General features: G+C 52.3%; 4 protein-coding genes across 4 annotated transcripts; 2 read left to right on the top strand and 2 right to left on the bottom strand.

Moving 5' to 3' along the window:
- Positions 1-1,571: 1,571 nt before the first annotated feature.
- On the top strand, positions 1,572-2,954 carry GLOTRDRAFT_105536 (uncharacterized protein; the record flags this gene model as incomplete). The annotated part of the gene is made up of 4 exons (XM_007867209.1): positions 1,572-1,616; positions 1,964-2,247; positions 2,306-2,407; positions 2,471-2,954. 4 exons carry the CDS (start codon positions 1,572-1,574, stop codon positions 2,952-2,954), a joined length of 915 nt encoding a protein of 304 aa, XP_007865400.1.
- A 1,665-nt stretch (positions 2,955-4,619) lies between these two features.
- Positions 4,620-5,729, top strand: GLOTRDRAFT_128658 (uncharacterized protein; the record flags this gene model as incomplete). Its single annotated transcript, XM_007867208.1, has 4 exons — positions 4,620-4,749; positions 4,819-4,903; positions 4,965-5,278; positions 5,341-5,729. The coding sequence occupies 4 exons, from the start codon at positions 4,620-4,622 to the stop codon at positions 5,727-5,729; spliced, it is 918 nt and encodes a 305-aa protein (XP_007865399.1).
- On the bottom strand, positions 5,566-7,217 carry GLOTRDRAFT_138376 (dienelactone hydrolase endo-1,3,1,4-beta-D-glucanase). The gene is made up of 9 exons (XM_007867207.1): positions 7,135-7,217; positions 7,052-7,078; positions 6,870-6,991; positions 6,780-6,815; positions 6,664-6,723; positions 6,468-6,600; positions 6,316-6,407; positions 6,095-6,259; positions 5,566-6,033 (listed from the first exon to the last, which is right to left on the bottom strand). Exons 1-9 carry the CDS (start codon positions 7,160-7,162, stop codon positions 5,944-5,946), a joined length of 753 nt encoding a protein of 250 aa, XP_007865398.1. The 5' UTR covers positions 7,163-7,217; the 3' UTR covers positions 5,566-5,943.
- A 279-nt stretch (positions 7,218-7,496) lies between these two features.
- GLOTRDRAFT_138375 (uncharacterized protein) lies at positions 7,497-10,614 on the bottom strand. The gene has a single exon (XM_007867206.1). The coding sequence runs from the start codon at positions 10,413-10,415 to the stop codon at positions 7,683-7,685; it is 2,733 nt and encodes a 910-aa protein (XP_007865397.1). The 5' UTR covers positions 10,416-10,614; the 3' UTR covers positions 7,497-7,682.
- Between the last annotated feature and the right edge of the window lie 4,569 nt (positions 10,615-15,183).

The following is a 15,183-nucleotide window of genomic DNA, read 5'->3' as shown; positions in this document are numbered from 1 at the left end:
GTCCTCATTCAGTACTAGTGGACTAGTGGCACTACTAAAGCCAAACATGGCACAGCGGGATGTGCCAGTTGGTCGAAAAGTGGTCCGCATATTGGGGGTGCCAGAACCCCTCCTAAAAGAGGGGCATTGGTTCAAGTGAAATGCTGAAGGTGCCGTTCACCATCGAAAGTAGCAGCCATGCGGTAACATGTGCTCCCTCAGATCTTGAAACCATCGCAGGAAACCTGCGAACGTCCGGGGGGTCTAAGACCCGCTACCGTAGGTAGCGGGAATAATTCATCAGGACTTTGTAACAGTAACATGGCATGCTCCGAAGCCCTCTTTACAGCAATCCGCAAAATGATGCGGAATTGCACCTCGTGAAAATACTGCCGTAATCGATAAAAATCACTCCATTTGGCGTCGGGACACGCTCCATGCCGACAGCTCAAAAAGACACAAACACATAATTTGCTCCCAATGCTGGACCTGAGTGGAACCCGTTGAGGTAAGTCCTTGCCTATTTTGTCGTATTTTCTGGAGGTCGCGATTCCGCATCGTTTCCGCGGATTGCTGTAACAGGGTTATTAACAGTTAATAACATTCAGTTTGAAATGCGTTAAATACACGTTAAAACGACATATTAACATTGTCAAAAACACTTTTGCGATTTAAAATGCTTGATAGGCTTCCACTGCACTCTCCCGGAGCTGTTTGAGGTGCACTTCGCAAGCTGAAGTACGTCAGAGGGTCTTTACAACATGATGACCCAATGATATTTAACTTACGTGTATGGTCCTCTGCCGGTGCATGGTGGATTCCATGCTACTGAGAGGGGGAGTTTTTAACACTCAAATCGGCCCTGCCTAGAGGGTCTGTTAATAACATGTTATTAACAGCAGTTTATAACATGTTATTAACAGCAGTTTACAACATGTTATTAACAGCAGTTTACAACATGTTATTAACAGCAGTTTATAACTGTGTAAATAATGAGCGACTTTTACACCGTACCCTAGTCCGAGGGGTCTAAGACCCACTACTGTACCTACGGTAGCGGGATTATGAATTTCGGGAGACGCACTGAAAGACCTGCGCAGTCCGCGAGAGGTTCCGCCTCCCGACGTCTGGATAGTCTCCCCCACTCGGAGCGCACTGTGTGTTTGGTTCAATTACCTAGTGTTCCAACACCTTACGGTATTTTCCTTCATTAGGACGACCAGAGCTTTACCATTGGACTGCTAGGATTTGTTTGTTTACCTTACATGACCACACCCTGCAGTGTGCTCGAGGTGCCATACGGGGAGATATATCGCCTCTTTGAGCTACAAAACAAATAGACACAAATAGATCTGGCAGATCTTGAATGGCGGGCAACAGGACCCCCGATAATCAGTATAAATGCCTGATCCCGAGGATCCATAAGTAAACCCATTTTGTCCGGAGGAAAATCGCCGATTTTGGACCTTTTGTCCGGAAAAAAACAGGCATCACAGCGAAAAAGTGGCTCTAAAAGGCAACTGTGGCGTGGGTACGTCTAAATTTAGCTTCCCCGGCAGGTGCCGGGGTAAATATGGCCAAGTCTGACCAAAATGTCCGGAAAAAAATCAGGCCTGCTCTCCAGAATCGGCCGATTTGTCTGTAAAAAAATCAGCCATTGAGGGCTCTAAAGTCCCAAAATTTGTCCGGAACCTGATCAGGCATTTATACCAATTATCGGGGGTCCTCGGGCAACATACGGTAGTAACGACCTGGGGGCTCAAGGCTCGCTCCCAAGGTAACGGGAACAAGCCTTTCATCAGCTGCAAGTCGATAGCAAATCCACCTTGAATGGGAGCAGAAACTTGTCCGGCTGTCTCGTCGCGACTGCATGGCCTCGTTTGCCTCTCATCGGAATCTGAGCCGATAGAAGACGTTGATGAAGAGGCGAGTGCCACACTCGCAGTTATCACCAAACCTCTAGTGAACTGAAGCACGCAACCAGGTCTTCCTACTGTACACGCAACTTTCAGCCTGCCAAACAGCCGATGGCAGCAGCACTTTTCGTGGGCTGGGTCATGTTAACTCCCGGAGGGACACGTTGACTGTGACCTTCGAGCTGAGACCGCCGACCTCTGAAGATCCTTCTGTAAGCGCGATAAAGAACAGTAGTAGAAGACGTAAGAAGAAAAGCATGCAAGAAATAACGATCCAGGTCGACCTGCTTCAGGACACGACAGCCCTCCGATCTCGCACAGGGGACACTGGAAGCGTCCTGTGGAGAGCAAGGTTAGTAGTAATTTGACATCAGAGGCTCGCCTCCTAGTCAGTACAATGGACCTGCTAGCATTGCTCTGGCCGAAGTAATCCTACAAGAACAACATTACCCTGCAGGAGAACCTTTTCTGGATCCGACCGCTCTGGCCAATGCACACGTACTCGAACTAGGGTTCGCAATCACCAGCGCCTCCCTTCTATTGTCAGGCTCTTACCAACTAACGTTTGGTGCTAGCTCCGGTACCGGACTACTGGGCGTTCTATTGTCTCCTATGGTCCGACGATACACGGTGACGGATATTTCAGTGCTGCTGCCGCTGATTCGCAAAAATATCATTTTGTCCTACCCTGATTGGCCAAAGCCATCAGCAAAGGGAGGTAATATAACGGTGGAAGAACTCGACTGGGTTGCGCTGCAGTCGATGCCCTTTGCCGCCCGGGCGAAATATGTGCCTTACATCGACGACGGCTCCCCGGACCTGGTCCTCCTCGTTGATTGTATCTACAATCCTAGTCTCTTGCTGCCCTTGGTCGAGACCCTTGACTACATTTCTGGTCATGCGACTACTGTCGTCGTGGTCTCGGAGCTTCGAGCTGAGGATGTCGTCCGCAGCTTCTTAGAACTCTGGACGACCCGTCCCGGATGGAAACTCTGGCGCACCGGAAACAGTGTCTTAGGCATGCCATATGTTGTTTGGCTAGGTACCAAGCAGGGCTAAGTGAGTTCTCAGGCACTCATCCGTCCCACGTTTACAGCTTCATTACAGATATTCTGGAAGTACTTGAAGTCTTTGATGTAATTTATCATTCATAGAAGCTCTTATAACAAGAATACTTGTGTGGGCGACTATGGGAGCTTAAGTAGGTGTAAGTCTAGCCTCTATCTTCCGCGCCGTTCGCTGCCATGAGCGAGGCCCAGTCCTTCACATCCTTCTGCTGCGGTTTTAATAACCTGACGGGACTTCGCAGCTGGCTTAGCGCCTTGACAGAACGTCGTGGTCTGACGGCATGGTGAGAGTGCATCATAAACGATCGATCTTTATCTTGTGCCCTTGTTGGTTAGAGTGAGCTAGCGTAATTCCTCTTGTAGCTTCCACGCTAATCAGCCACGTACCGTGAGCCGATGGATTGGTAGTCATTGCTTGGACCTAGGGTGAAGCTTAACTTTCGCGGTAAACGCCGAAGGTTGAACGAGAACGCCCGTAGGTTCCTCCTCGGATATTATGCCCCTTCTGTCGCCGGAAGGGTTAGACCGAGAGATCGGGATGGGATATCGACCGAGGGTTTCCCGATCGCTCTGCTGGGATCGACACGCGCTCTTGAGTCAAGAATCGCGGACGTTGGCATTACTTAGCCATCCATCTGGGCGCAAATGGCCTTCGAAGACCTAGAGAGACTGGCTCAATCGACTCGACAATTCCCATAGTTGTCCATAACTCCGACTCATGCGGGGCTGGGACTACGGTTATTGGTCTTCAGGCTGCCTAGGCATACAAGGACGATCTGTCTATTCCTCCGTGAAGTTCGGCGGCGATATCTCATTAAGCCTTGCGCTGGTTGGCACGTGAAATATGAGCAAAGGTGCAGTCTAACTCTCCCTGGACTCCTCGGGTCAGCCGTGAGCATGTCGGGACCTGAGGCTTGAGGCCTTGAGGCCTGACTTACCATGCTGTTCAACACGTCAAGTCGTACGGAATACAGTTCGTAGCATGAAGTCCTCTCTTCGCCGCCACGGCGAGGCCGTGTTACCAGCAAAACATGGGCGATAACAGCGCTGCCCGAAAGTTGAGTCCCTGGGCAAACGAACAACACCCTAGGTCTCTATCTGATTTCCTCGCTGGAGAGGGGGGGGGGCGCTGCCATTTCGGAGCGTGACCAAATTATACTGCGTGGGATGCTAAGATTGCGTACGATCATAGGCGGAAATGTTGCGACGGCCCACAAAGGTGATATCCTCCGTCGTCGCGGCTGCATGGACCCGGTAAACTTGCAAACGGATGAATTGCATGTGAGGGTATACCAGTTATGTCAAAAAGTGCCACCAGCGCTCGCCTCGTAAGCTTGTTTCGCTGGATGGATCAATCGCTGCACCAAGGTCGGTTCACGTCTAAACCATATAGCCCGATTCGAACGAATATGTTTGAATCTTGGTTTCATTGTATCTCTGCTCCATAGCGAGGAGATTCGTAAGATGCGCGCACGTATAATAAGAGTGTTCTGACCATGCTACGCTGAGTTGCCACATATATAGCCACCTTTTATTGAAGTCAAGTGCCGACGGCAATTGTACGGCAACTCGAGCGCTTGCCCGCCACCGCCAAAGCCGCCACTCTGCATTCGAAGTCTGCCATCGCGTTTGCCTCGACGTTGCTGCACTCGACACAATGCCTCCGCAACCAGGAATGTTTCCGATACACTCAAACAAATCCCGTCAAGACTCCTACGGCAATATGCAAGAGCCAAGCACGAGCTACCACCACAATGCCGTAGCTGGCCCGAGCTCGAGAGCACACGGTATGTACTCCATACGTCTGCCAGAAATGGCGCGGCAGAGACTCAAACCGCGCGCAATGGAATGAATAGCTTCATCCGATGAAATAAAGAAAGATCGCAAGCGAAAGGAATTGGCGGGGAAACTGGGCCGAGAAATGACGGAGCGGAAAGACGAGTGAGACCTACCCCCATCTCATCCCTTCCACTCCCCCTCACCCCTGCCTTTCCATCTACAGCTCCCGCTACTTCCAGGAAGCCATCTCCGCGCAACATAGCACGGCCCTCCAGCTCGCGACGCGCCCCGACACCTGCCCCGCCTACATTTTGCGTCTATACCCGCTCTCGCTCGAGCGCTCTGCACTCCTCGCGCAGGTCGCACTCGAAGAGAAGCTCGCGCTGGACTCGGTGCAGATTTCGTACGAGGAAGAACGCGACAAGGTCGAGGAGGAGTGGCGGCGCGGGCGCGAGCGCATCCGCGAGCGGCTCCTGGAGGGTATCGAGGAGCGACGGCGCAGAGCGCGTGAGGAGAAGGACAGCGAGACGATCGCTGGTACGCGTCTTTCTCAATGCTAGATTGGATACGCCTGTTGCTAATGGGGAGTATTCACGTAGATGCCACTGGCGACTCGCAGACGCGCTCGCACGTAACGCGCAAGCTGCGTAACAAGATTGGCACCTCGCCGCCGCCTACGCCCAATCAGACGGGCACGGCAGGTGTCGCGGCTACGGGCACAGTCACCAATCCGCTGTCCCTGTCCATCGACGAGCTCCCGTCGCCGTTCTCGCTTCCGCTAACTGCAACGGTGCCCCAGATAAATGGGACGGGTGGTGGTAATGGCAGGCGGAAGCAGAAAACTCAGGAGAAGCCTACTGGGGGTTTGGGGAAGGCTCTGGTTATATTGACGACGGTGAAAGAGAACGAGGTGGAGAGCGATCTGGGGGAGATTCGGAGAGGGAACAAGCGGAGACGCGCTACAGCTGCTGCTATGGGGAAGGCGTGACTTATATATTCTATTCGCACTTGCACGATACCTTGATTGTACTCTCAGATTCTCCACATCGTTCTGTACCTGTTGTATTGGAATACACATCTTCAGGCCCTCAGTCTTATGTGATAACGTGGATACCCTCAGTGGGTCAGACAGCAACGTACATCAGACTTTAACACTTCTTTAAAATTATTCTATGTCAACAATACCTCTGTCCGCCACCGGTTTAGAGGTGCTTCAACAAATGTTCAACTGTAGCCTTGAAAGCACCCTCCTTGCCGGCCTTCACCTTGGGATTGCTCAGATCACCGCGGACCTGAGATACAGCCTGGATCAGGAATGTCCGCTTTGGAATTATCTGGTCGAATCCCACTTACTGCGAAGCCGTGGGTGCACCCCTCCCAGTACAGCCGCGTGTAGCCAGGCTGGAACTTGCCGTTGCCCAGAACCTCATCTGCCTTGGCCTGCGCCTCCTTCGGGAACTGCTGGTCAACCTCGCAGGAGTTGATAAGGAGAGGTGCCTTGGAGGTAGAGAGGTATTTCTAGGAAAGGGGACAGGCTATCTAAGTCGAGTCTGGACGAAGGCCGGACAACTTACCTCCAGGTCATCCGGTACCTTGAGGAGCGAGGGGTGAGCGACCGCAACTGCCTTCACGATGCCCTCGAACGCGAGGTCGAAAGCGTAGCGGGCTAGCCGGGCCAGAAGCTAACATCAATGGGGGACACACAAGCAACGCAGACGGCACTCACCGCCGAAGCAGTAGCCCGTCGCGCCGAACTCAGTAACGCCTTGTTCCTTGAGGGCAGCGATGACCTTGTCCAAGAGCGGGCGCGTGTCGGCTTCACCGTGCGTCTTAAACCAGTCCCCGATGTTGAAGCTGCTCTGTGAAGATTGCCGTTAGCTCAGCATCGCTTGCTTGCTCGTAAAGACGGCCCCGGTACGCACGCTTCCGCTGAAGGCGTCCAAGGGGACGGGATCACCGTGGAGGTAGTCGGGGATGACGACCTGAGAAGTTAACCATTTAGTACGTAGCATCGGGTCTGAACCTCGTCTGCACCAACCTTGAAGCCATTCTTGGCAAAGTCGTCCGCCAGAAGCTATGCAGCACAAGTTCAGCAGAACAACCTGCACAGATGGACACGTTCCCGTACCTGGCTGTTGGTCAAGGTGATACCGAAGACATCCGTGAGGAACAAGAGAACCTTGTTCTTGGGATAATCCACTGTGGGCGTCGCGACGTAGCAGTCCACACCGCCGATCTTTTCGATCTTTCCTAAGCACAGGTCGGTTCTTTTCCCCTACACTGGCATCTGATCTAATCATTGAATGTTACCTTCGGGATTACCCTCGTGGCGAACGCCTGGCGTGGAGAACGCTATGTGAGCTTGCAACACTAGTAATGGCGGAACGTCGTACCGCTGATACAGTCCTTGCAGAAGCTCATGGTCTACGATCGTCTTGTGTAGGTCAGGAAGGCTGAAGCTTGGACGGGAGCACCTATGGCCTTGTCACCCAGCCAACCCCATATTTATACCTCTCTTATCGATCACACCAAATCACGACTGAACGTTTACGAAGATGCTTACTGTATGCACATGGCGTGAAGTGGGTCAGCGAAAGCCTTCCCCCAGTACCCTTTCCAGAGCATTCGTCCATCAATGCATCATTTGTCAGATTTCAGAGGAGCTCAGATACACTGGATATCAGTGTCAAAGACGCTCGCGCCAGTCGCGACACGTATGCCTGAGTCGGAGACTCAACGAGGCCGGATTTAAAGGCTTGAATGTAGAATGAATGCTTGATACATATGTAAGGTATTACGGGCGTGAAAGTACAGAGAATTGGCTGGGTAATTTTACGAGACAGTTGGGTATGATATGAGAAGTCTTTGGGATGGATAGTAGACGCTATAATACGAACTGTATGGGTGGGTATACTATATTGCAGCACATTACCAGGAAATATCAGAAATCAGAATATTGCGAGAAACGGATATTGTCCGACAGCAGGCCTTCGGTCCCGATGTGCAGCGTTCCGCCCGCGCGAGTGCTCCGTTCCAGGAGCTCGTCCCACTTCTCCGCCTTCTCCCGCTCGGTCCATCTGTGCGTGCTCGCTGGCCCACCAAACTCGCGGAACATCAATCCCGAGCGGCTGGGAGTGTCTGCCCGAGATCCCAATGAGTTCGACCTTGGCCGTCCCTTCGTCGTCGATGCGTTGCTCGAAGCCCCGTACGAGTCACGGTCGCGGCTAATCTGGGATGAGCTCGAGGAGCCTTCCAGCGGGTTATCTCGTTCTTCGGTAGGCGTGAACCTGAACGAAGGTAGCGTTGATGGACCAAGCGTGCCCGAGTGACTGCCCGAATGGCTCTCATTCGAGCTAGAGCTCCTGCCCTGAGGCCTCTGCGAGCTCCTCGGAGGCCGTGGAGGGGGCCGCACACCAAACTCGGACAGGGGCACCCCAGATGCAGGCGTGACAGGAGATGTCCAAGTCGAGGTATCTCCATCGCTACTCTGCGGGGACAAGTGAGATAGCGTAGCAGCGCTCAGCGGTTCCAGCCCAGATAACTGCGGTTCATGTTGAGCATCGCTTCCGGCCACCACAGGTGACGAGCTGCCTTTCGGCGTGCCTCCCGGACGCCTTGGAGGGCAAGGCAAGGACGAGGAGCTGTCGTCATTGGGAGATGGGGTATACAGTTCTTGTGGTGGACTCCTCGTATGGGATTCATCGCTGTTTAGGCGATACAGTTCGCTGGGTGGGATGATATGCTGCGCAACCTTACCGCTGGGCACTGGGGGAATTTCTTCACCGTACGATGAAGATGAGGAGCGAGTCGAGTGCGTTCTATGGAAGAATTTCGAGGACGTTCGGTCGGAGGAAACGGGGGAAGACGACCTTGTAGTGGTACTAGGCCGGTTTCCAGAGGTGGCATTCGAAGCTCTCCTGGGTCCTCCCGCGGAACGCGAGCCCTCAACACTATATGGCGCCGACGACACGGGAGAGCGAGACACGGCCATGGACGGCCTGGATTGGATAAAGCGCGCCAAGCCAACTCCTCTCTCGGGGCTGTCAATCGCCTCTGCAGACCTTGCAGGCGACTGTGGGAGGTACTCCTTGGGTAGCGCGGGTACCGGCGGTGGGGAGAAGTCCCCTGAAGCATAACGCTCCCTCAGGCCACCAGTGCTTATCCTCTTCATTAGTTTCCATAGTTTTCCACCCGGCGATCCCTCTTCCTCCTTCTCCTTCTTCTTGGGGTCCTTTGCCTTGACCAGCTTCGAAGGTTTTGCTCTGCGCGACTCATGCAAATCATCGCCGCTGGTTCCCACTGAGTCTTCGCCCCAGTTGGACGCTGACGGATTACGCCGGCCAGCAGATAAGGATCTCCCAGTGAGCAATGGATCAACGACGCGCCGCTCGGCAAAGTCGTCGATGGACAAGCGCAGAGATTTCCTCCTCTCCTTCGGCATACTCGCAGACCGCCTCTCTTGCAAGGTGATCTTGCTTCCTTCGGCCGATTGAGCACGATCGCTCACGTCAGGGGAGCTATCTCTTCGGGGTATGCCTTTGCCCCTTCTCCAGCTCGCTGAAACTTTCCGGGACAGTGACCTCTTCACGCCTGCTGGAGACGACGTCCGGCCGAGCGTTGTGTCCGATCGTTCCGCGTACACCGCAGTGTACGTCCAGTCATGGTCATCCGGGCCACCCACAGCGACGACTTTGCCAGAGGTGCTGCCGAACACGGTGTAATAAGGCGTAGGCGACGCCTCCGCGCCCCTTTCCGGGCCAGTACTGGGTTCCACGTCGCGCGGATCATCCAGTGACCGAGACTTGGGACGATATTGATCGTCCTCAGTCGTCATTGACACCAGCTTCTCTCTCCTCTGCTCCTGCTGCTTGTACGCAGCGGCAACAGCTCCAGCAGGGGTAAGCCCGATCGTTGGTGTAGACGGCGCGGACGTGTTCGCGACCGTGTCCCTGCGTTTTGTCGTCGTTCCGCTGCCGTGATACCGCCGCCCCGCAGCACGCCCTATACTCCTATCAGCAGGTGACGTCCCAGGTCGGCTGCCGTAAGATGGATCAATGGTCAGACTAGGCACGCTAGGACGTCGAGTAGTTGCCGCGGCTGCAGATTTTGTACTCGGGACGACGGTGGCAATCGGGGTGGTGGGCGAGCTGGAGGAAGATGACGCTACGCGTGTGAAACGGCTGCTGCTCGGTTTCCTGTCCGCGTACTGCGCACCGCTGGATGCCTCCCTCGAGGTGCTCGGCCTTGACGCGGAGGGCTCCCGCTTGCGGCCCAATGACGGCTGGACCAAAAGGCTCGTGGATTTGAACATAACTTCTCTTCCCCTGCTGTGTTCTGGGTTGGTTGACATGGGTGACCGATCATGATCGCTCGCAGACCTCTCTTTCCTTGGGAAAGTGGGTGATACAGGGGCAGGCTCAGAGTCTGAGGGCAGCGAGATTATCGACGAGCCAGAGTGTGAGGGCGCTGCCGGCTTAGAAAGGAGACGTTTCATATCCAGACGGGAACTCAAGCCATGAGAACTGCTGTCCGATATGTTGCCGGAATAATTTACAGGCCGACGAGAGGATTGGCCAAGGTGAGAAGTGTGTAGCGAGGAGGATGGGAAATGCGCTTGGTTGTGCTGCCGCGAGGTGGGGGTCGCTCCATTGGGAACAGGCAGCTGGGGATGCATGGAATTCTGACCTCTAGCATCTGCTTTCAGGTCGCTGGTAGAGCCCGACCTTGGGTGGTGGACAGACTGGGCGTCCGTATGGTAGTGCTGAGCGGGACCATTGGGTAAAGGTGATCGCAATCGCGGGGATAACCTGCCTAGATGATTGGAAGGGCTTAAGGTACTTGATGGCTCATCGTATACAATATGGCTTGCGCCGGCCTCCGCTAGCCAGGAATCTGGCACTGATTGGGAGACGATGGGATCCGTATCTCTTGCCGTAGGAAGTCTGTCCCTTGCAGCGTTTGCACGGTCTGTGGCATATGAGTACACTGTAGGTCAAGAGAGGTCAGAAACCGGACCTGGTAATGGATGGGGAGTCAGGTCGTATGCTTTCACGGGTGATGTCTCCGCACGCCGGGAGCCAGATCTTTGACGCGTTGCGGAAGGCGTATGGGGCATCTTCAGGGTAGGTATAACCGTTACGCTGGAAGAGTCGCACGTCAGCACCGTTTTGCGCAAAAAAGAATCGTAACTTTGTACAATCGTCAGAGTTAATCAAGCTCAAAGTAAAGCGGGCGTCGTGGGATTATCGAAGCTGTGGGGTAGGTCCATGAGCATACATTGATAAGTAGTGAAGCCGGAATCTCACTCACTAATGCCAGGAATGTCGCACGGGCCGTAAACGTATTAATTACGAGTCAGGAATCGAAGAAAACCTTATGAGAACGTCAAGAACTGCGAAGTCGGAGAAGGCTTTCGAAATCGTAGACTGACATTACAATGCACACGCCAGCAGCAGAGGAATCGGGCGTGATGGCAGTAAGGCTATAAGGGCCAATAACCGAGGGGTCGTGCAAAGGTACGTCAAGACCCAGGGCCGGCACGTGTAGGTCAAATTTCAGAGTAACGAATGCAGTAAGCGCAGAACGACAAGGAAGGAGAGCCGGGCTCCGACACGAGTAATGTGAACCGTTCAGCCGATGGTAACCGGGGAAAAGACAGCACAAGACTTGCACAAGACAGCAAGAGGCTGATGGTTGGAACCAGGGCAAAGCAAAGGAGAGTGGTTGGAAACGAGCGTCGATATTAGGCGAACTGGAGACGGTAATAGGCAGACCGGACGGGGAATTGCTGCGAAAACTCGGAAAAGTATTCCATCCAAGCAATATAGGATCACGTGACTTCAACCGCTCCCGGCGGTTGCAACGACGTCTCAGTCGATATGAAACGATCTCGCTGATCCTGATTTTCCTCGACCAGCAGATGGCATTATTGCTCATCTTTTGTATTGAACTCATGCTTCAAGCTTTTGGACGGTATTTCCATATGTACCAGCTTATTGACTTCAATCAGGCATACGTTCGAGCTCGATTGGGATACCGGCGGAATATTAATGAGGGGTAAGCGGGTCCTTTATGAACCCGGATACCCCTTGGAGACCGTTGCTGCTTCTCTCTCATTTTAGCAAGCCCTCGTGTTCGCTTTCGATTTGGCACAAACGCCCAACCATCACACTGGGTGCAATTCCCATATTGAGCCACTGAGAAAGTGTGAAAGAAACCGGTCAAAGGTCAAATTTTGTTCATAGTGTTGCCTTGCGAAACATATGAAAGTTCAATGAATAGTGCTGAACAAAGAACATATCCTGTGTCACAATCAGATTTTTGCACACTCAAAAGTAGTATTATTCTAATTCAGTTCACTGATTGTGCAATGGACAATCATGAAAAAAGTTTGACCTTTGACCCGTTAATTTCACAGGTTTCTGCATGCTCAATATGGGTGATGTACCCAGTGTCAGGTCCGCGTAATGAAGTCCTTTGGTCTTGCCACTGCATCCAGCATGCTTTGACCAACCTGCAGGATGACCGGGAGCGGTAAGCGGGAGCTCTCTAGGAGTACGCGCCAAACCCCAGTGGCGTGGACCACGAGAGAGCCCTCGTTTCGGTTGCAATGAGTGAGGGGTGGGCCCAATAATCCTTCCCCGCATTTGAACAATTTCGCGATACAGTGTAATCAAAGGGCCGCCGTTCGTCCGATGCCGCCATCTTTTGATCAGCTATTCTTACTCACCAGCCGCCCGACGTTCCCAGCAACTCATGGTCTATCAATTCGCGAAAGTCTCTGGAGGGATGTCAGAACACCTCGCCAATTGTTCCCATTTGGAGACCCTGCATTGAAGCACGACGATTGTCTCCTTACCGGGCATTTTCTTGTGTCAACACCGCATCTGCTCTCTGAACAGATCAACGACATCCCACCACTATGAATCAGGAGCTGGCCCTGTCTTAATTAAAAGACAGATACCCGAGGAAGATCGTGATCAAAGCTATGTCCCCTGATACAGTGCTTTGCATATTCATTTAGTGTCGCGTGGTGCGCACCCGGCTATTTGGTCGTCTTTGCTATTGCGCCCCCGTGCAAATGCAACCAAATACTATCATTTTGGGGGTTCTGTCAAGATCTCGGAAAACAGCCTGCCACAGGCCCGCTCCTTGGACAATCATTTTACTTCCAGTCAGGCATCATAATAAACCCTCCTAAGTACTATCTGCGCAAATAACCACCTCAATTGACTGGGCAAAAAATAATAGAGAGAGATGCCGGTGACGGACCCACAGTCGCAGGTAGTTCTGTCAAAGTGTCACACGTGAGTCACAGTAAGGAATCCGCGCCAATTTCGTCACGCATTTGTCACACCCAGGACCCTTGCACTTCTGTCAAACATACGATAGGAGCAGTTGGAATTGGTTTAACACCAATCGGGTAGGTGAACCATGTTTAGCTATACATAATACAGTGTTCCCCGGTGAGCCGATATTTGCCGGAAGACTGTAGGCCCAGAGATCTAATACATCAGGCCTGTTTCTCATGATTACACTGGGCTGTTTGGACAGTATTCGTCCTCCCATTCAACAATGGTAGAAGATATGACAGTTCTGACTTCACAGGCGTTCTCTACGGGTTACAATTCACCTATGTACCAATCCGCTAAGTCACCCTATACATATTTGTTGAGATTTCGGAGTTCTGTCAAAAATCTGACTTTGACAGAACCCCCAAAATTATAGTAATACCATTTGGAGAGAAAAGTCATGTGACCGCTGACGCCTCCGGCCACGTCACCCAACGCTGGGCAACTCCTGCCAGCCGCATGTCCGCGTGACCGTGATTGTCACACTCGCGTCTCGCAATCCGGCCTCGCTACTCATCTCGGGTTGTTTGGCATATTCCTTCGTGGTAGTGAGCTCTACTACAATCATATAGACTGGTTGTATCAGATACAGGGCTCTATGGATAATATCTACAATAAGAAGCACTACTGTACCATTTCGATCTATTCGGCAGGCAGTGTGATGTGTGACTTCTCTGACCGATTCGTCATTTCGGCATCTTACTATATATGGTGCGAAATGGCACCGCAGGCCAGCTTTTGATACCATATATGGTAAGTTCTACCATCCCAGAGGCCCTGTGACTGGTGACAAACGCCAGATTTCGTCTTTGGCAGGTACCCCTGTGACATGTGACTGCCGAATAGAATGAAATCATACAGTATTATAGTCTATACAGTGCTCTATATTAGTAATAAATCAGTATTCCTCTTCAGAGTCCTCAGACTCACACATTACAGCAGCTGGTAAAGAATTAAAAGGGTAGCCTTCAGAGAATCTCTTGACAGCCTTCAATAGTGCAGTAATCTCTTCAGGCCCTATCTTCAGGAATTGAGTCTTCTGTCCTTGAGAACACCCTATCTGGGGCCTACCCATGACGAGGCAGATCAATCAAGCATCCCAGAATAGCTGCGAGACCAGCCAGAAGTGATGCGTTGATATGCACTGACACACAACAATCACCAAGGACCAAAGGAAATAAACCTAAACCCCGTGATATGGGTGAAGGCGGTCCGAGACAACTGAAGGGTATTTAATAGTTCGAGGGGGACAGGAGGAGTAAGACGACGTAGGGTAGTCCGTGGGAAGACCTAGAAAAATAAAACAAAAACCTTGATGCCTGAAACAAACACTAAGGGACGCTCCGGAGTATTTATCTCCGGAAAGTCACAAACAAAGTCGCAAACCATGGAACCGAGTGTAGGTTTGGGCCCACGGAAGTAAGAAACGCTAGAAAGACTTGTTTAATTTTATTTCGCTATGTGAGGCTCACCGGAGCTAATTGAATCGATGGCGGAGATAATTCACTCGACGAGTCAGGCCTATTGGCAAAGCTAGGGTCAGTTATAATTCGCTAAGTTCGGCGCTTTCGAACTTCTCGGGTCGCTGAGATCGTAACGCTAATTCTCTGAGATGGTGAAGTCGAAACTTGTTTTTCTGTACGCTACTTTGTACAATTTATACTACAGGAATGGCTTTGCGACCGTCCGGAGATAAATAACAAATAAACGCCGCTACCCACAGGATTGCTCAGCACTTGCCGCCGCTATACCATGCACCATACGACTCCTTTGCACTCCTACTTGCTCGTCCCAACCCCTAGAGGTCGCCTTGACGCTCTGCCACCTGATCCAAGCGGTCCCATCACTCCGTGCGACGCGCCGGTCACGTGCTAATTACCTCCGGCCGCTTGCTGACTGATGCTGACCTCATGGTGACTCGTATGCGTCTGCACCTTCACTATCTTGACGGAAATGAGGGGGAGTGAGTGCTGGAGGTTGGGCATGAGGACGACGCCCCTTGATAGAAGTGCCCACGGGCCCCGGAGCTAATTCATCTAGACGTTGCATTGGTTAAGTCGCTCCGGAGCTCCTGTTCGCGGAGATAAATCA

The sequence above is a fragment of the Gloeophyllum trabeum genome (assembly GCF_000344685.1).
Source record: "Gloeophyllum trabeum ATCC 11539 unplaced genomic scaffold GLOTRscaffold_00005, whole genome shotgun sequence".
Taxonomy (NCBI): Eukaryota; Fungi; Basidiomycota; class Agaricomycetes; order Gloeophyllales; family Gloeophyllaceae; genus Gloeophyllum; species Gloeophyllum trabeum.
The sequence above is the reverse complement of the archived record's forward strand: the minus strand, read 5'-3'. Positions and strand labels throughout refer to the sequence as shown.